A 20874-nucleotide genomic window follows, 5' to 3' on the forward strand; every position below is an offset into this window, starting at 1 on the left:
AAACATAATATATATATTTTTTTCAATTGGTATGTCTATAAAAATTATTGTCACAAATAATAATAAAAAAATATGATACAAATGTGTCCATTAAATGTAAACAATTAATATACAAACTACACAAAGTTATATAACCTGCACTTGTTTTGAGCAATAAAAACGTACAACATACAAAAAGCATATAGCTTACATATGTAATTTGACATCAACAATTATATAAACTACACAAAGATACACATACCCTACACATGCGTAGGTTATATGTTTTTCGCATGTAAGCTATATGTTTTCTTATTCTTAGAACAAGTGTAGGTTGTATATTTTTTATTGACATTTAATACAAACATGTGTAAGATAGTTTTTTGTATTATTTATCACAATGTAACTACGTGTTTATGGATATTGATATGTTGAGTTTGACAAATTGGTTTTGAAAAGAAATTAATGTAGGAATAAATTGTATTTGTGTGTAGGTTATATGTTTTTTGTGTGTAGGTTAAATGTTTTCGTGTGCGTTTGTATTTTATTGATGATGAATTTTGTGTGTAAGTTAAATGTTTTTTGTGTGTAGGTTATATGTTGTCTTATTCTTAGAAACAAGTGTAGATTATACGTTTTTGTGTAGGTTGTATGCTTTTTGTTGATATCTAATGCAAACACATGTAAAATAGTTTTTTGGTATTATTCATCATAATGTAAGTATGTGTTGATGGATATTAATATATTGAGTTGGAAGAAATTAGTTTTGGATAGAAAGAAATTTTAATGTATAAATAAGTTATACTTGTGTAGGATAAAAATTCAAGAAACAAAAAGTAAGTTATAAAAATAAATGAGTTCTTAATATTTTCTAATTATAATAATTTAATTAGTTATAATAATTAAATAGATAAGTATTATAGTTTATTAGTTATATTAATTAAAGAAAGAGAATAATTAATATTTTCTTTATTTAGCTTTAAGCATTTAAAAGTTAAAACAAAACTAGTAGTCTATATTCATTTCTTACATTTCTTGCAATAATGTCATTTCTCTCTTGAACCATCATATATATATATATATATATATATATATAGGGTTGAGATAATGTACAATAATGCCTTAATGTACAATAGGTACGTGAGACGCTCAAAGGCAAAAAAACAAGGCAAAGATATTAAAATGCTCAAAACGCTCAGCCAAAAACCTAAAATGCTCAAAAACGGTTTTCGTGAAAAAAAGAATAAAATTGATCGATTAACGATCCAAAACTGTTTTTTTCGGTGAACCAATGATTAATTGGAGATGTATTGACGATTCCGAGATGTTGGGATGTGATTTCATGGATCGATTCATGAAAAAAGGGGATTCGCGTACCTATTGTACGTTAAGGTATTATTGTATTGGATCTTTTGCCTATATATATATATATATATATATATATATGATGAAATTAACATGCTAAACATAATAATCAAGTAGAGTAATTATATAATTATATCATAGGGTAATTATGTAATTACTCTACTTGTATATATTAATTACTCTACTTGATTTTCATGTTTGGCACGTTAATTTCATTTGTATTTGATCCAAACAATTAAACCATGTTCGTCCCTGAAAAAGCTATTTGCAATGGAATTATAATCAGAAACCAGCTTTCAAAATATTTAGGTTACTTTAATTAATAAACAGATAAACACAAAAACCGCGATTGTCAGTATATTTGTTCAATTAAACCCAATCACCGACCTATTAGCCCCAATTCCATTTATAATTAACTTTAAATGTATCAATAAAATTATGTGTCTCACACTCAGAAAGCCACGACTAGACTTACCTCATCTCAGGTTTTACAAAACTAAGGTCAAACAAACTAGTTGACCTATCATCATAAGCCATGAACTGTTAAATGGTAAGAACTATTTGCGCTGCCACTTGGATGAAATTTGGATGGATGAAGTTCAAGTGAGGTCTTACGAGCATATCTTAATTATTATTGGACTTCGTCCTATATATTCCCTAAGATAAATATTTATTAATTGAAACCTAAAACGCCAGTAACATACCCTAAGAGTTATCATCCCCAAGGTAACGTATAGGCTTTTTGGCTCGTCTAGTATGTACACATTTGGCCTCTTTTTCTATTTTTTGGATGCTCATCCGTATCTATTATATCTTTCTCTTTTTTTCCCTCTTTCTGAATTAGTTGCAACTATTTGATGTTTTTTCTTTATTGTTGTTTACATATTGTTTTGTGCTCTTAAGCATCTTCATCCAAAAAAATATAATTATTTTCTAAGCTCGTATAAATATAGACATTGCGGGGCGCCACCACTCTTTATTTTGCTTTCATAAAACTAAAAAGTGGTGTGCTATTTTAAATGTATTTAATTCTTATCACATCAAAGTTGTCGGATTATGGTAATACTTTTATTACCCTATTGACTTTTATTACCACATCAAAGCATTTTTAGTTTTATGAAAACAAGACTCAAGATACTATATTATAGAATAAAAATCAATCAAAAATACTAAGTTAACATCAGTTTAAAAACTCAACAATAAACAAGAACAAATCTGCTATGAAACTGATTTCATCTATAACTCATGTAAATCATGTTTTTAAAATGCCTATAATTGCAATTCATTAACTAATCATCATCCATCATCCAAATCAATATTTCATCATCATATTAAATAATTCTTTTGACCCATTTAGGCCTTTTATATGAAATCTCTAACCAAACACAACATCAAAATAGAAACCATCTTTCAATATATTAATTTTAGTTATGGTTCCATTTAACCACTAAAATTTGGATACTAATCCCCATAATCCCAGTATAACATATGAAAATCATTCATAAAATACAATTACTTACTTGGCTAGTCACAAGGTAATCACGTAAACCTTCTAGCACTTAATTCAAGACCAACAAGAATTATGCATTATGCAAGTTTATGTGTGTGTATAAAACTTTGAGAGAACAAAATGTAAAAGTGCGTATGTGTGTGTGAGTGTGGCTGGCCAAGAAAGGGAATAACAGAGTTTTGTCACCCAAAGGTTTTGTAACTCTAATCCACATAATGCACACCATAATATCACATAAAGCCTCCATTAACCACTAATTATTTTAATTAATTATTTTAAACTAATGATAGCTATTTATAATTAAAATGTGACATGTAACATTAATATAATTCATTTTCTAGGCATAACACATAGCATAAGATTATTAAACACATAACATGTACTATGCAACATATGTAACAAATAATGTTTTTATAACATGTAGCATATATAACCAAGTTCATATTTAAGCATATAGCACTTGCATATTTAAATGCATTTCATTTTTATTATTTTCGATCTATTTTTATATTATACCACCAACGTACGCGAACAGACTCACGTGTGTATGCTCACTTGACACGTGACATGCATGTGTGTTTCTTAACGGTGTCAACAGAGATAATAGAGTTTAGTTAACAAAATTAACCTAACATTGTCGGGTGTCACAGTTCATGTGCAATCAACGTCGGGTCCGACATGTTCCGCCGCTTTTAGTTGGAGTGTGAGACACATGCACGTACGCAAACATGATTTCGTAGTGGGAGGGTCCGACAGGAAGTACACGTGTCGCCTATTCTTCAACCTTTGTTGGAACGCATAGAGGTTCTCATTCCCTTGGTATTTCGGTTTCGATCGAGAGAACGGGATGACTAATTATTTGTTTTCATTTACATTATACTTGGAAGTACTACATTAGGACATGAGAATAGTTAAACATTTTTCGTATGACATATATATTAAACTTATGTAATCTATCAACATGATTATCGCAAAATATTATTATTTTAAACGTGCTACATGTTGAATTGATGACGTGCAAGGATGAAGCGAACCTAGCTAGATGGACTTTAAGACTTATATAAATTCAATAATAGTTGCATATTTGTGATGCCTTGTTATTTGAAATTTCAATCATATACTTAGTGACAATTTGAAATGAAATAAATTATTTAGATCACTTTAACACTATTACGAGCTTGCGAACAATCTACAAACTATCCGGGCATATAATATGCCCGAAATTGAGGTGTTACATATTGATATCAAATCTGTGACTATAAGATAGGTGGTTTGACATAAATGGCATGGACTTTGATTAAACGAAATTTAACATAAAATAAACGATTTTGAGGATTGTCAATGAGTACACAACAATAAATACAAATAAATGTGAACTTTTATTAATGAATCAACTATCTGAATTACAAAACCCGGGTCGGGTAGCAAATAAGAATTGGGAAAAGAAGGATGTCACACCCGTCGAGTTGAGTGAAAAGAGGTTCAAGAAGGCTCAAGTGTCAGAAAGAAAAGATGTGGAGAGAGCTTACGGTGTTCTAAAGGCCACATGGGCTATTCTTAATCGACCCATGTGGGCTAGGACCTGATGACCATCGTTTGAGTCAATAAAAAACCTAATTATTCTAAATAGTTAGAGCAAGTAGGGTATCGTATCACAAGGAGTATGTGGTCAATGCAATTCGTGTAACAGATTTAATATTATGAAGTACTGGTTTTTAGTGCTGATCACACAAGCAATAGTTTGAATTAAGAGAACTAAGCAACGAGCAAGCAAACACGTATTAAGCAGTTAACAAGAAAATCACACTCGGGAATTCAAGTAAGCAACCAAACAGTATCTCATGCAACCTAACAGATTGATTATCTACGATTAACTGAAAATTGATCAACCAGACAAAACCTTAGACGTCAACAATTACTTTACACACGGCACTGGTTATCAAACAGTCCTTGCCAGTGTGACTCAGTTAAGGGTAATTGTACGTTTTATCGTATTCAATCTAACCAAACAGTTATATGACTAATTATCTAGCAACTGGTAACAGATCGTTCAGACCAACGTAAACCTAAACCGACCGAACACACAGAAATACTAAATATCAATAATCATATATCAATCATCAATAACAAAACATAAGTATTCTTAATCACATGAGAAAAACTGTAAATGGTTACAAACTACACATCCCGGGTGCGATTATAAGAGATTAGCCGAGCCTAGACATCATTGAATCTTCAATATGGATGACAGAAATCATATGTAGGATCTTGACACGAGCTAGGATGGTGGAAATCGCCTATAGGACTGCTGGAAAATTTGTTTTTATTAATTTAAATGTTAAAAGTGTAATGAATACGATAAAACGTACAATTACCCTTAACTGAGTCACACTGGCAAGGACTGTTTGATAACCAATGCCGTGTGTAAAGTAATTGTTGACGTCTAAGGTTTTGTCTGGTTGATCAGTTTTCAGTTAATCGTTGATAATCAATCTGTTAGGTTGCATGAGATACTGTTTGGTTGCTTACTTGAATTCCCGGGTGTGGTTTGCTTTGTTAACTGCTTAATACTTGTTTGCTTGCTCATTGCTTAGTTCTCTTAATTCAAACTACTGCTTGTGTGATCAGCACTAAAAACCAGTACTTCATAATATTAAATCTGTTACACGAATTGCATTGACCACATACTCCTTGTGATACGATACCCTACTTGCTCTAACTATTTAGAATAATTAGGTTTTTGATTGACTTAAACGACGGTTTGATGACCGTCGTTTGAGTCAATCAAAAACCTAATTATTCTAAATAGTTAGAGCAAGTAGGGTATCGTATCACAAGGAGTATGTGGTCAATGTATTCGTGTAACAGATTTAATCTTATGAAGTGACTAATTTTTAGTGCTGATCACACAAGCAATTAAGTTGAATTTGGAGAATTAAGCAAACAAACAAGTAAACGAGTTTCAATCAATTAACAAAGCAAATCACACCCGGGACTTCAAGTAGGTAACTTACAGTAATCTCATGCAACCTAACAGATTAATCATTAACGGTTAACTACAGACTGATCAACTAGACAAAACCTTAGGCAACAATAATTGCTTTACACACGGCACTGGTTATCAAACGGTCCCTGCCAGTGTGACTCAATTAAGGGCAGTTATATGCTTTGTCGTATTCAACCTAATCAAACAACCCTATGATCAATTATTATAGCAACTGGTAACTAATCGTTCAGATCAATGTAAACATAAACCGACTGAACACACTGAAATACTAAACATCAATAATCATAGATTAACCATAAAAAATTATACATAAATGTTCTTAGTCACATGAGGAAACTGAAATTGTTACAAACTTTACATCCCAGGTATGATTCGGAGAAGACTAGCCGAGCATCGTAATCGATAGATCTTCAATTATGATGAGGAAGGCCATTAGGATTGATCAATAGATGATTGGTAGCCCTGGAATTCACCCAAAATCTCCTAATAGCTCTGGAAGTCGTCAATCCTCATTAGGGTTCGGAAAATAGAAGATATATGTCAAAATCCGTTTTTTCACGTTTTTTAAGACCATCGCGTATCGCGATGGCCATAGACCTTACCCGTCGCGTACCGCGACCTAAGAAAACCTCATATTTGGATTCCTCTCGTCGAGAAACCCAAAATTCATATATTATGGCTCCCGTAACTCATTTTCTAGCTCAGGATATGCTCGTTTTACTTAAAGGTCGCATTTTGTCAACCCATCTTGTTCAGTTTTAGCATTGGCTTATGATTTCTCATCCATACTCTTCCCGAATCCTTGTAACACTTCCCAAGACATCAAATCATGCTTCGGTCTTCCCGAGATATCATTCCATGCTCGTACAGGTCTCGCATTTAGCATCTTTAACGATCAATTACCTGAAATACAAAAGCACGTATGAAATACCAAAGTTCTAACAATATACTCAATAAAACTACATAATTAATACACTAATATATATACAAAATACCCGACCATCAGAACCGTAGACAAGATTAGGAGAGTTGAGCATTTGTGTGTTTTGTTGCACAACGTACATGATCATAAAGAACGACGGATATGTAATATCATCGGTATAGGTATACACAAGGGATCCTTCTGTTGTACTCGTTGATGATATTATCCTTCAGAAGTTAATGGATGACAATGTTCATTACCGACTTCAATTTGATTTTGTGGCTCAACTTCAAACTTTAGATTTGCCGCACCTCGACTCGGATGAGAATGATTATTTTTTTATGTATGTTCTTCTATTTGTAATGTATTGTTTTTAAATTATGTATGTGTTTTATATATTAAATAAAAACTTCGTAAATTTTGAGTGTTTAACTGTTTATTTTTATGTTTTTAAAATAAAAAAAAAAGATTGGAGGTACTTGAGTTGAGAGGATTATTGCCCTGGATTTTGGAGTTTAATGGTAACTAGTGATTTATCAGCGCGTTGCGCGGTAGAATCGATCGGTAAAACTCATATGTTGTGGCGATGAGTCAACGCGAATTCAGTCAGTATTAGCTACGTTCGTTACGATGCTAGAACTAAAACATAATAGAAAGTGAACTAAAACAAAATGGAAACTAAAAAATGAATAGAAAAATTGAGTTAGGCAAATGGGGTGGCGTCGGTTGGTTCTGGACGGAAGCAGCGAGTCAACACAAGTTTAGTTGGTATCAGCTACGTTCGCTATGGTACTTGAACTAAAATAAAATGAAAACAAAAAATAGAAATAAAAGTTGATGTGAGCCAATGATGTGACGTCGATTAGTCGCAAACACTGAGAAGGTGACTCTACGACACTCCTACATATTATAATTTTTTTGTTAACACATCTAAAACAATATATATTCGGTTGGTAAACCCGAGTGTTTGTAAAACCCGATCGTTGCAGCGACGAGACGACTCATACTTGGGCATTTTTGTGGTGAGTCGGTAAAACCACAGCGCTGGTAAAAATCCAAGCGTTCCGACAATTGGTCAACGCGAATGTTGTCGATTTCGTTTACATTTGTTACGGTACCGGAACTAATATTAAGTTCGATAAACCCAAGCGTTGTCGGTACTGGACGTTGCGCAGTGAATTGATAAAGCCCGAGCATTGTCAGTCACAAACTTTGTGACGATGAGTAGACACGAGTTCGGTAAAAAAACAAAGCATTTGTTACTAATCTAAAAAAATCAAAAAGAAAAGTGGTGGTAAAACTCAGGCGTTGTCGGTGTTGGGCGTTGAGATGATAAGTTGACGTGAATTCAGTCGTTTTCTTACGATACCAGAACTAAAACAAAAATGGCAGTTGGTTGATTTTCGTTACGGTGGCACTGGAACTAAAACAAAAGGCAGTGACATTACGTGAATTTGGTTGGTTTGTTTCTCATTCGTTACGGTACCAGAATCAAAACAAAATATAAAAAATAAATACATCCGGTCGGTTTTCGTTACGTTCGTTATGGTACCGGAACTAAAACAAAAAAACCAAATGGCATCAAAACCCTAGCATTATCAGTCCCGGACGTTGATGCAATGAGCTTACACGAATTCACTTTGTTCCGCTACGTAAACAAAAAATGACGTTATGACGGTTCTCGTCACGTTCGCTATGCGACCAACCAAATCACCAATACGCTTGGGACCACCAAATTATTGAATAAGAATAAAGTTTTAGAACCAAAATAACTAACCACAACATCTGAAATCACAAAATAAAAACTGGGAAAAAATAAATAAAATAAGCCAAACATAACCAAGAATTGAACCTGCACGGAAAATTAGATAACCACACATACAACAAAGTTGTTACCCGACCAAAGCTTTAATATTGTATTTGTCTGAAAATATCTAAAATAAATATCTCAAGCCAAATAACATTATGCGGCGCCAAATTTTAGTTTTACTATATAAAAGTTATGTACCCGCCGCGTTGCGGCGATGCATTAACGTGCATTCGGTCGGTAAAACCTGAGTGTTGCAGCAGCGAGTTGGGTCGGTATTAGTCACATTCGTTACGGTTTTGGAACGGAAGAAAAAATGAAACTCATATAACTTACGATATCATTTTTAAAAACGTTTCGTCTGTAAAATTTGGGGGTTGCAGTGGCGAGTCAACGTGGCTTCAGTTGGTTTCGGTTACATTCGTTATGGTACCATAGCTAAAACAAAAAAAGCAAAAAAAGAATGCACACGTTTGATGCTCGGGCTCGCCACGTTGCGGCGGTGGGACACAAATTTGGTTGGTATCATTTAAGTTTATACATCACCAACACTAAATCAAAAACTATAACTTTGCAAAGGCCTAAAACAGTATCATAATACATACACCTTAAATAAAATGATATGAATGTGGTGCATTAAACCCAAAAAATAAATTTGTATACACTCATAATATTATAGACACTCGTATAGCCAATGATACAAAATGTTAACATGAGTAAATTAAAAATTCTGTCAAGTTAACTGTTTGAAGCACGAACGTCGCAAGGACGAATCAACGTGAATTCAATTGGTATAAGTTAGGCTCATTACGTGTACGAAAACTAAACCTTAAAAAAATTCGTTAAATTATCATATTTAAAACATGATTAAAGAACTGAGAAGAATTAAACTAATATAAAGCAATTAATACATTTAAAACAAAAAATAAAAAAAGTAATAAAACAATCAAATAACCAAAACAAAAACTTGCTGGCAGCAAAGATCGAACCCTACACATATGGAATTGAATACAACCTCCTCAACCATTAAACCAAACTAACATATTGATTAAACTTTGAAATTTATTCTATAAAACGTCGTATTGAATGTCTTAAAAAGCACTTGTGGCACCGACAATTTGATTTTAATCTATATAGATAATAGATAATTTAGAGTGTAGATATTATTGATGGAAAGTGAGTTACTTGAGGGTAGCATCCTCTCACCCTAATATATAGTTGCCTATATTAATATATATTTGCCTATAATAATTAATATGACAAGGTATTTTGCAATTAATATGACAAGGTATCTTGCAGCTGACTCTTTTTTTGACATATTTATACCATTTTATAATTAAATTTGGAGTAGTTACTTTGATTTTCATATAAATAAATATGTCATGCAACATAAGCATACACAAATAACATTCTCTCTAGTCTCTAAATTTAGCAAAAACAACAAAATGCCTTTCGACCTACAAGTTTTTCTCTTCTACTATTTTCCTTTACTTGTCGGCTTACTTCTTTTGAGATCATACTTTTATAACTTAAAATCTCCTAAAAACCTACCACCATCTCCACCAAAGTTACCACTAATAGGAAACCTTCACCAATTACGATTGGGTGCGCATCGTGTTCTTCAGAACATGGCTCAAACCTATGGTCCACTCATGCTGCTTCACTTTAGTACCGTGCCGGTTATTTGGCCTCTTCTGTTGAGGCAGCTAGAGAGATTATGAAAACCCATGATATTGTTTTCTCAAATAGACCATTTTTAAACATCCCTAATAGAATCACTTATGGCTCTAAAGATATAGCTTTTGCCCAATATGGGGAGTATTGGAGGGAGGTGAAAAGCATTTCCGTACTCCATCTTTTAAGCAACAAAAGGGTTCAGTCGTATCGAAAAGTGAGAGAAGATGAGGTGGCTCAATTGATCAAAAAGATTCAACAAGCCAATGAACCGGTTATTAATTTGAGCGAGTTGCTTATATCACTTGCAAATAATGTGATATGTAGGGTGGCTTTGGGGAGGAGATATGAAGGGACAGAGGTTAAGAACATAATAGACGGGATTAAGAAGTTGTCTGAACCATCTGTTGGGACTTATATTCCCTCACTAGCTTGGGTGGATAGATTGACGGGATTACATCGAGAAGCTGATGAACTTTCTAAAGAAATTGATGAGTTTTATGAGGGTGCCATTGTTGAACACGAAAACAAGAAGGGGTTTCATGTCGAAAGCGAAGATTTTATTGATATCTTATTACAAATTCAAAGAAATAATTCAACGGAGTTTTGTCTTGAAAGAAATACGATTAAAGCTATCATGGTGGTAAGATTTCTCTAATTAGATTTCTATACATACATACATACATACATGTTTTTTTAAGAACAACAATGCATATAAAATTTTTGAGTTTAAAAAAATGATTGAAGAAGTTCAAAAATGTGGTGTTTTTATTTTATCATTTTGGCCATTCATGCATCAAAACTAATTTTCATGCATGTAACGCCCATTTAGCACTACGTAAAAGTACCTCTGTCATTCTCTTGGCTCTCATATATATGCATGAAGGAAAGTATTACTATTAATGTCTCTTTTATTATCTTCAAATTTAAAATTACATAAAAATCATTAAATTTTTCTCTCATTACAATTAAAAAATATATTTTATATCTTTATAATTATCTTTTGTCTCTCCTCTAACATCCAATTTCAAAAAGTATTAAAAAAATTATAAAAAAATGAACCGTAACTTTTTTAAATATACAGAAAAATCACTGTATTTTTTCTTTTTCCTCATCTCACACACCTTAAACCATTACGTACATTATAATAGCATCCCTTACAAAATACGAGGGATAAGATGCGAATACACTTACACCATTAATTATTTACCTGTATCAAGTTGAAGGCGCATATTTGATGTTGGTAAGGTTGTGATTATACCTCAAATATCTAAATATACTCTATAGTCTATAAAAGAATACAATTTTGATGATGTGTCACGAACATGTTAATCCTTATAAATTACTAGCTTTTATCTCTCATATGGGGTTGTTTTATATTATTTGTTTATAATATTTATATTTTTTTGAATTTAATTTTATTTATTGTAACGAAGTTAATAATATATTTAGAATTTGATGATGAAACAGTTTCACAAATAAATGAGATGTTATACCCCGGTTTAAAAGCTATCAAGGTTTGGTGAGACCCATGACACACTTATTTTTTTACTATAATTTTTTTTATTATAAATAATATCTTTTAAAAAAATTGAAATTTATTTTTTAGTATATCCCTATTTTGTAGGTTTTTCATATCAAATATTTTATGAGGTTAATTTTTAATTTAATGAGATGTTATTAAGGGTGTCAATTGCCGACACGACCAAAACCCGACATGAAAAAAATATAGATTTTGGGTTGGCTGACACGACAAGTTTTCTTAATCAGGTCAACCCAAACCTAACACATATAAAAAACAAGTCAACTCGAACCCGACTTATTAAAAAGTGGATTGATCTGTTAACCCGTTTAACAATTTTATAAATGTTAATATTTTGATTCTAGAGATTAGAAGTTTTAAAAATTAAAAGTTAAATACTTATATTTTTATTTTTCCTTATATCAATTAACTTTTTAAATTAAAACCAACTTCTTTTTACATTACTTTTATCTACTTTTTATCTCAATTTTGTTAGTTTTCATTTGAGAATTGAGATATCATATACGTGCATATATTGTGTTCTTTATTAACTAATCACCTATATATGTATAATTTCATTCATTATTGTTAGGACATATTTGGTGCTGACACTGATACCACATCCACCACCCTAGACTGGGCAATTAGCGAGCTATTACGAAACCCAAGTACAATGAAAGAATTGCAACGTGAAACACACAAAATAGGACAAGGAAGACCAATGATCCCCGAAGACGATATAGACAAAATGCCTTACCTAAAAGCGGTTCTCAAAGAAGCCTTACGACTTCATGCTCCAATTCCATTACTCGTCCCCCGTGAATCTACAAAAGATGTCAAACTGCTTGGCTACGACATCCCATCAGGTACACAAGTGATGATTAACGCATGGGCGATAGGTAGAGATCCTTCAGTATGGGAAGAACATGAAGAGTTTAGGCCAGAGAGGTTTTTGAACACGTCTATAGATGATAAAGGTTTTCATTTCGAGCTGATACCATTTGGTGCTGGAAGACGAGGGTGTCCCGGTATTAAATTTGCAATGGCTATTAATGAGCTTGCTTTAGCAAATTTAGTGTATAAGTTTGAACTTGCATTGCCTGGCGAAGAGGGTTTGGATATGACAGACAGAGATGGTCCCACCGTTCGAAGGAAGCTCCCTATACTTGTCAAACTAATTCCTTGTGAGTAATTCGATTGTTGCAAGGGCTTGTTATGAAGAAGCTTTGTTTTCTATATATATATATATTGTAATAACCGTTGTATTTTATGTTAGATATGTATACTAGCTTAAGACATGTATACTGCACTGTGTGTATTGTGTAAGGAAAAACAAATAATTAATAATTAAGCGAAATACAAAAATCGTACAATAAGCTTATCATGCATTGTTAAGAGACAACCATTCAAATACTTATTTAGTTAATTTCGTCTTTCAAATTATAATGAATGATTTTGTTTTTAGATTGTGTAGATTAATGTTAAAGTGACAATTGGCAAAACATTGTAGGTTTTTATTAAAGAGTTTAGATTTTAGATATATAAGTGTTGAAACATATATATTCTATAGCTAAATTGTCATAAAATTTTATTAAGAATTAGAAGGGAGCTAGCTAAATAAAAACAATATTTTTATAACATGTTGATGATAAATTTATGCCAAAATAGTATCTTAACAAAAACATTTCTTACTTGTTGGTATCATCACTTTCAACTTCAAGTATAATAAGAGTTGAATCAATCTAAGATCATGTTTCTTGAACTGAGACGTGATCCTACAAAACAATAACAAACGTTTTTCTAACCCTGATCACCCTACGGCATGAGAATGTGGTAGGTTCAAGTACTTAAGTGAGCATTCAATAAGCTCATATCTTAAGAGGGTTTTAGAGTATTTATAGGGATCGCTAATTACATCGACTATTGTTAATCAAATACCCATACAACTAGCCCAATATTGAGGTGACCTCTCAAGGAGGTAACAATCACCCGCAAATCATGAGAAAGAAGTAAACAAATGACAATATTTAGTCATGTCCGACACACCACTTAAAAGAGACTTAATCTTAATCGTTGTTTGGAGCGCCGTTTTGAGGTAAGCTTAAATCAATCGACTTGCATCCTACTTCCAATCATAATCTTTAAAACATCAACTCAAAATTAGCATAAAACTTAACGGAGTTGGGTTTTTTTTAAAACAGAATAGCAAAGAAGAAAAATAGTGAAAATGGTAGCAACAATATTCCCTAGTGGAACTATTACCGACCAACTGTGAGAAGAGGGATCACTAAAATCCAATCTACCTTTATAAAACAACAAACTATTAAAATTATATGAGTCACAAACATGTGATGCCAACCTATTAACCTATTTAACACATTAAGTAGAGGTGCATAAAAAACCCGAATTCGGAACCGGACCCGAAATAAAAACCCGGGTTTTTAATGCCCGAACCCGTACCCGACCTGTAGGGTACGGATAGGGTATGCATTTCAGTACTAACACCCGAACCCGAACCAGACCCGATTTTTACCCTGTAATACCCGAAAACCCGAACCGGTTCCATACCCGGAACCGGGTTTTTCCAATACCCGAAACCGGGTATTTCAACTACCCGATGTATACCCGAAAAATATCCCTAAAAAGTGCAAATTTTTAAAGAAATCCAATATATGCCTGAAAAATACCCAGAAAAAACCCCGAAAAAACCCAAAAATACGGTTTTTTCAATACCCGAAAATAGGGTATTCAAATACCCGGTTTTTGAATATCCGGTTCTATACCCGACCCGAACCCTACCCGAATCGGCGAACCCGATGCATAGGGTATGGTTTTTAGAGACAATACCCGGACCCGAACCCGACCCGGGTATTACCGATACCTGATTTTCCAATACCGGTTATACCCGAACCCAGTTTCATACCCGAACCCGGGTATTTGAAAAACCCGATTTATGCACCTAACAGTAAGTAAAGCTTAATTCTGGGCCTACTGGACTTGGGCTTTATACAAAACAGCCCAAAGGGTTTATTATTATTATTATTATTATTATTATTATTATTATTATTATTATGTATGTACTTGTATTAATCAAACTTATTATTCTGCAGCTGCCGTCGTCTCCTCCGCCACCACGCCGCCGTACTCCGTTGCCGGAAAACAATGCCACGAACAACCACCGTAGAAACCCCTGGGTGTCCTCCACTTCGCGCCATAACATTTGATGTTCTTGGTCTAATCAAAGGTTTAATTCAACAATACTATAGCTTATTATATTTTAGGTCGAATAACTTAAAACCGAAACTTGGGTTTTTTAGTTTTTGTAAACCGTTCGGTTTCGGGTTTTTTCGGGTCTAAACAATTGACCCGAAATAATGAATTTGAGCTTAAATCATTTTGTTAATTAATAACCAATTGATAATGGGTTACTATGCATTTGAGCTAAAGTATATATAAATTTCATTGTTATTAAACTCTTATAGATTGTTTAAAAATAAAACAAAAATTTAAAGTTACAAAAATGGTTTGGTTTCGTAAGCTCGGTTTTTACAAAAACATAAAACTAAACCGTCGGTTTTTGTTACGGTTTAATATAAGGTTTAATTCAACAATTTAGTTTGGGCTCTTTTTAATTCTTGAAAACTGCTTGATTTCGTTTTTTTTTTTGGTTTTGGTCTTTTCATTTTAGCTTATGAATTTTGGGAGGAAAAAACGTTGACTAAAAATGATGAATTTAAGCACAAATCATTTTGTTAATATATAACTAATTGCTTGTTATACATTTGAGCTAACATATTTAAGTTACAATTTTAATAAATCCTTGTAAATTGTTTAAAGTAAAACTTAAAAATGAAAACTTTATAATTCGGGCAGGTTTGGTTTTTCAGTTTTTGTTACGTGCAAAACCGAAACCGAACCAAAAGTTTGTTTTTTAAAAAAAACATAAAATGAAACCAACGGTACTGTCGAACTGTCGGTTTTTTGTTACGGATTTTTTTTTTGCTTTCAGTTTTCATGCACGTTCTTATCGTATTTGACATTTATTTATCGTTATGCATTTGAGAAAATGAAGTATTTAATCTTATATTTAAATGTTGGTTGTGTAGAATAAAGATTGTTGGTTGTTCATGTGTGGTTTATGATTGTAGTTACGGAAGCTCGGAGTAAGCAAGGAGGAGTTGCTAAGGTAGTAGAGAGATGGGGGGAACCGGATGCCTCTCGGTGTGTGCTTGCAGCTTCTATTAACGACCGTAAAGTTGATCCTGTATGTACCGACTTACTTCATATGATATTTCATTAACGACCGTAAAGTTGATCCTGTATGTACCGACTTACTTCATATGATATTTCATTAACGACCGTAAAGTTGATCCTGTATGTACCGACTTACTTCATATGATATTTCATTAACGACCGTAAAGTTGATCCTGATGATTTTGTAAAAGTGTTTCACATGTAATTGTTGTAGAACTCACTAGGCGCTAGTCAGACGGTGGGGTATTGTTGACTAGCCATTAATCTGAATTTTATATTTAGTTTTTCAAAATGATACACACATAAAATTTTGTATATAATCTTTCGAAGTATAGTTTTTCATATACTTCAACGATTTTGACCAATTTTGACCGAAGCTTGACCAGTTTTGACCAAGTTTTGACTAGTACCGCTTTAGGGGTCGATTAGGTGAAATCGAATCATTGGCCCTCTGATTTTCGATTAGTCGACGTCTAGTCATGATTTTCACAACAATGCAGGTTAGTGTTTTAGTACGCGATATAGCAGGATGATTAGTTTAGGCCATAACAGCTTTCATATTATGAACAATATTGATAGTGTGCTGCATAAGTGGCTGAGAGCTAACATATATTATTTTGTTTACAGTTGTTAGCTGTTGCAAGGAAAAATGGCGTGGTAAGTTCATACGATCATCATAAATCCTAGTCAATGTTTAATTATTTACATTGTTAGTTGTCTCACTATAGTTTTGTGAACAACACAGATTGAGTTGCTTAGCCCTATTACTGGTGACCTTCGAGTTTCATTACCTCCCGCTAACCAAACAGACGTTAAGTCTCAAGAAGATGACATTGTTGGATTGCATTTATTCAAAAAGCAGCCATCCGAGTCATCATCCAGGTATCTGTTTACATTATACCTTTGTTGACCTAAAAGCCCTGCTACATTTGTTGTTCTTTTATTATAGTTTGTATACACGAAAAATAGAAGTTCGTTTCTAAACTTTTTGAGTGCTGATTTATTTTCCGTCGGTCTATATGGATTGATTACAAGTCGAAATATGATTAGGACTCTTATGTGTCTTGAACTTATATTAATCGCGGTTAATCTCAATTTTATGGCATTGGTATTTCATTAAAAAGGAATGGATTCTGATCGAAATCGCAAGATCATGAATCAAACAGCCAATGTAATGTTGACCATTGTCCTTTTAAACATCTCATCAAGCAGCTGGCATAGCATCCCCATCACGTGTTCACCGTTAGAAGACAAAAGTCTTGTCACTTGCTCTATTTTGTGATGACGCCGGAACAACATGTGAGTGATGAAGAAGATGCTCACCTGATATATAAAGGGAAAAATTAAAAGTTGACTGTGTAAAAAGTAGGTGACTGTATGTATGTGTATCAGTGTAGAGTAAATATCAGACTAAAGACTAAAAAGAAATAAGCATCACTATTATTATTTTATTTATTCTGTTTATCAATTTTGATTCATAAACAAGATTTCTGTTTTTCATTTTTGTATTAATAACTTATTCTTTTTTACTCAGTGCATGATATTCAAATTTTTAATAATTTCTATTAATGTTTTAACATAATATTTTGTCTACAGCTATATGAATATACGTGATCCGATTTAAATAATTTATTGAACATGCATATAGTTTTAAATTTACGACTCCCATGGAAAAAAAATTATGGACCATGAAATTTAAGAATGTGAAGAGGAAAAAGTAAAGATATAGATTTTTTAGTAACTTTACTAAGGAACAATGGAAGAAAACGAACTTATTTTTAGGTTAAGTTATTGAATATATAGTTCTGACAAAAACTAATATTCAATTGCGAAACATTACATTTCACGTACTTTATTTTGGTTATATTATATTTTGTTTAATTATTTTATTATTATATGACCCGACCTGATTTGACCCCACAAGAACAATTGGACCGGAAAATTATATTTCGATTTAACCCAACCCGAATGACTGAACCGAAAATTTATATAGCGTTAGTCAACTGGGTACTAACCCAAAAAATTCCGACCCATGTATAAAAATTTTCTGGATCCTCCACTGCAGATGACAGAAGGGATACAAAGGTTTGTTAACTTAATACAACCTTTACAATTAGAGTTGCAGCCAGACTAGGGACAGTATGCAACGGTTTAACTGAGTTACAACATGGTCTAGTTTTGTAACGGTGCACACCCCTACAAGATTTGTCCTAGGTAAATTTTTGCAACTTAAAAAATGGTACTTGGTCAGTTCCGGGTTAGAAAATCAAAACTTTAACTAAACCAATTTCTTGAGGCAGAATTGTTTTTGATCGGTGTGTTTGTTTTGAGAATGATCTGGTTATGAACAAAGAGTAAACAATTGCTCAAGAATCTTGCGGGAGCTTGAGCCTGCATAAATAAAGAAATCAACTGACTTCATATTGTCCAATCTCAAGCTCCCGATTTAATTAAACCATGACTATTACCAAGATACTTGCGACGCTGGGACTCAGTTAAAGCTGGCAATATTAACCGAGTAGAAAAGATTTTAGGAAAAACAGTGGTACCTGGAGTACATCCCACATCGGCTGGTGAAATATAGCATATGACTGAAACCCATTATTTAAGGCAAGCAAGTTGTTCACTTGAAAGGCACGCAGCCATGCATTGAGCACAAAGCGAACTACTCTTTCGCCTTTTACTAAAGAATACCGTGTGCTCGCTGCGCTAAGTGGCATACGCCTATTTTTGGAGAGTCCTTTCTTTATTGAAAGGCACCAACCAATTTTGTTCAGTTCATAACTTTTTTTTATCTTTTGTGACTGTTCTGCATTTTTAAAGAATATTGTGTGCTTGTTGTGCGAACAACCTTGTTCAGGTGAAAGCCCATCAAGTGAATGAAGTCTAATTCCCATTCCGGGTCGGCCCAGGCTTGCTCGCTATCCGAGTGTATTTTGCCCATCAAGTGAATGAAGTCTAATTCCCATTCCGGGTCGGCCCAGGCCTGCTCGCTATCCGAGTGTAGTCAGCAAAAGCAAAGAGAAAAAAATTAGTAGGACCAATAAGATTGAATCCTCTGAGACAGAGCTCTTTTATTGCGGAATTAGACCTGCTATTAACGTCGGCTTATCTGTCAGTCGTGTTGGGTCTGCCGCTCAGTTGAAAACTATGAAACAAGTCTGCGGTAGTTCAAAACTGGAATTGGCACAATATCGCGAAGTGGCCGCCCTTGCTCAATTTGGGTCAGACCTGGATGCTGCGACTCAGGCGTTACTCAATAGAGGTGCAAGGCTTACAGAAGTACCGAAACAACCACAATATGCACCACTTCCAATTGAAAAACAAATTTTAGTCATTTATGCAGCTATCAATGGATTCTGTGATCGAATGCCACTAGACAGAATTTCTTATTATGAGAGAGCAAGAATACTGTGTGCTTGCTGTGCTAAGTGGCATACACCTATTTTTGGAGAGTCCTTAAAAGAATGGCTACAACTAATTTTGTTCAGTTTATAACTTTTTACCTATTTTTGGAGAGTCCTTTAAAGAAAGGCTACAACCAATTTTGTTCAGTTTATAACTTTTTTTTATCTACTGTTGTGCATTTTTAAAATTGTAAGATGTCAATGTTAAAGTCTACTAATCCCTAGTTAATAAAAAAATCAAATTCAAATCATATTGGTTTTATGTATTGCTACTAATAATAAGATGTAATCATGTAAGAGGACTGTGTTTTCTGCCTTTATAGAAGAAAGAGGTTCACTTCTATGATAAAATAAATCAATATATATTATTACATAGTAATTTAATTGTTTGTGAACGAATGATATTTAACTTAAGGTGTTTCCTTGTTTAATTCTGACAGGCTAATTATGCTAGGACTAAAGCTTGATACGAGCAAAGTATGAAGACGTGTTGCAGTATGTTGAAGTCGACAAGTCGTGAAACATTAACAATCTAGGAGGGGTTGGATTATCTGTTGAGAGCCCAAATCGCAGCAAGTTATCTTCACTCTCACTACAACCATTCACATACAAAAATTGTCTTCTTTACGTTCAATGCGTGTTTATCTAGATTCGTTTATATTTGGTTAATCAACAATCTGCTGCATATTTAACATAGATAAGTAAAGGTTAAATTATAAACACAAGATTATAACTGTTTAAAGTGGTTTTGTAAGTTTTTTCTTCTAAAAGAAGAGTGACCATCTGTCACCTACAAACATAACTTTATAAAATTCATAATAGTTAGAACAAATGAACCTGAGCTAATTACAATAACATAAATATATGTATATTTGATTATTGTTGTGGGTAAAACTGAAAATTAAAGAAATAGGTAGCAAATTAAGGGTATCCCACATCGGTAGGGAGAAGAACGCGGGGGTGAATGTTAACATACAAAATAAAGAAGAGGCCTTTGGGTTACTCACTTACCTGGACGGGGTCAATGGGCGATCAAGAAGGTCCATGGCCTAGGTTGGTGACCTCCATTGCACTTCGGAGGGGTGCCCGCCTAAGGTCGGCCCAAGTGGTCGAGCCTACGTCATAATTTGTGACAGCAGAGGCCTGCGTTCGCGCGGCCTCTATCAATATTCATGTCTAAAGTTTTGCTTTTGTTGTTTATTACATTTTAGGGGTGTGGTTTTTGACCAAAATCAAACCAAACTTTTGGCATGATATATATTTTTCTTTAAATTAATGATTAATATAATATTAAATATATAGACCTCAAATATTAATAGTTAATAAAAGACAGATTATAAATCAAAATTCAAAACTAAAACTACCAGTATTATTAGTTATTAACCGTATGTAGAAACCAAATATATTTGTTATTAATCATATGTTTA

The 20874-nt window shown here is 33.3% G+C and overlaps 1 protein-coding gene, 2 non-coding genes and 1 pseudogene across 3 annotated transcripts; all 4 read left to right on the forward strand.

Annotated features, from left to right (window-relative positions):
* Window positions 1–9885: 9885 nt before the first annotated feature.
* On the forward strand, window positions 9886–12978 carry LOC143563393 (3-beta-hydroxylase-like; annotated as a pseudogene).
* Window positions 12979–14883: 1905 nt separating this feature from the next.
* Window positions 14884–16981, forward strand: LOC143563394 (uncharacterized). The gene is made up of 4 exons (XM_077050939.1): window positions 14884–15030; window positions 15935–16050; window positions 16668–16697; window positions 16786–16981. The coding sequence occupies exons 1-4, from the start codon at window positions 14949–14951 to the stop codon at window positions 16948–16950; spliced, it is 393 nt and encodes a 130-aa protein (XP_076907054.1). The 5' UTR covers window positions 14884–14948; the 3' UTR covers window positions 16951–16981.
* A 1699-nt stretch (window positions 16982–18680) lies between these two features.
* Window positions 18681–18798, forward strand: LOC143563418 (U5 spliceosomal RNA). Its single transcript, XR_013140669.1, has one exon. It is a non-coding gene; the product is annotated as a U5 spliceosomal RNA (small nuclear RNA).
* A 1652-nt stretch (window positions 18799–20450) lies between these two features.
* LOC143563413 (U1 spliceosomal RNA) lies at window positions 20451–20611 on the forward strand. Its single transcript, XR_013140664.1, has one exon. It is a non-coding gene; the product is annotated as a U1 spliceosomal RNA (small nuclear RNA).
* The last annotated feature ends 263 nt before the right edge of the window (window positions 20612–20874 follow it).

This window comes from Bidens hawaiensis, unplaced genomic scaffold (assembly GCF_021521415.1).
Source record: "Bidens hawaiensis isolate Kalapana, Puna unplaced genomic scaffold, B.hawaiensis_p1.1 tig00021378_1, whole genome shotgun sequence".
In the NCBI taxonomy this organism is placed as follows: domain Eukaryota; kingdom Viridiplantae; phylum Streptophyta; class Magnoliopsida; order Asterales; family Asteraceae; genus Bidens; species Bidens hawaiensis.

What these genes read in the sequence shown, in the direction of transcription:
- LOC143563394 (XM_077050939.1), top strand. Translation starts at nt 14,949, where the DNA reads ATGCCACGAACAACCACCGTAGAAACCCCTGGGTGTCCTCCACTTCGC. An exon ending in ACGACCGTAAAGTTGATCCT is followed by an intron (nt 16,051 to 16,667) that starts GTATGTACCGAC and finishes TTTTGTTTACAG; the next exon opens with TTGTTAGCTGTTGCAAGGAA. An exon ending in TTGCAAGGAAAAATGGCGTG is followed by an intron (nt 16,698 to 16,785) that starts GTAAGTTCATAC and finishes TGAACAACACAG; the next exon opens with ATTGAGTTGCTTAGCCCTAT.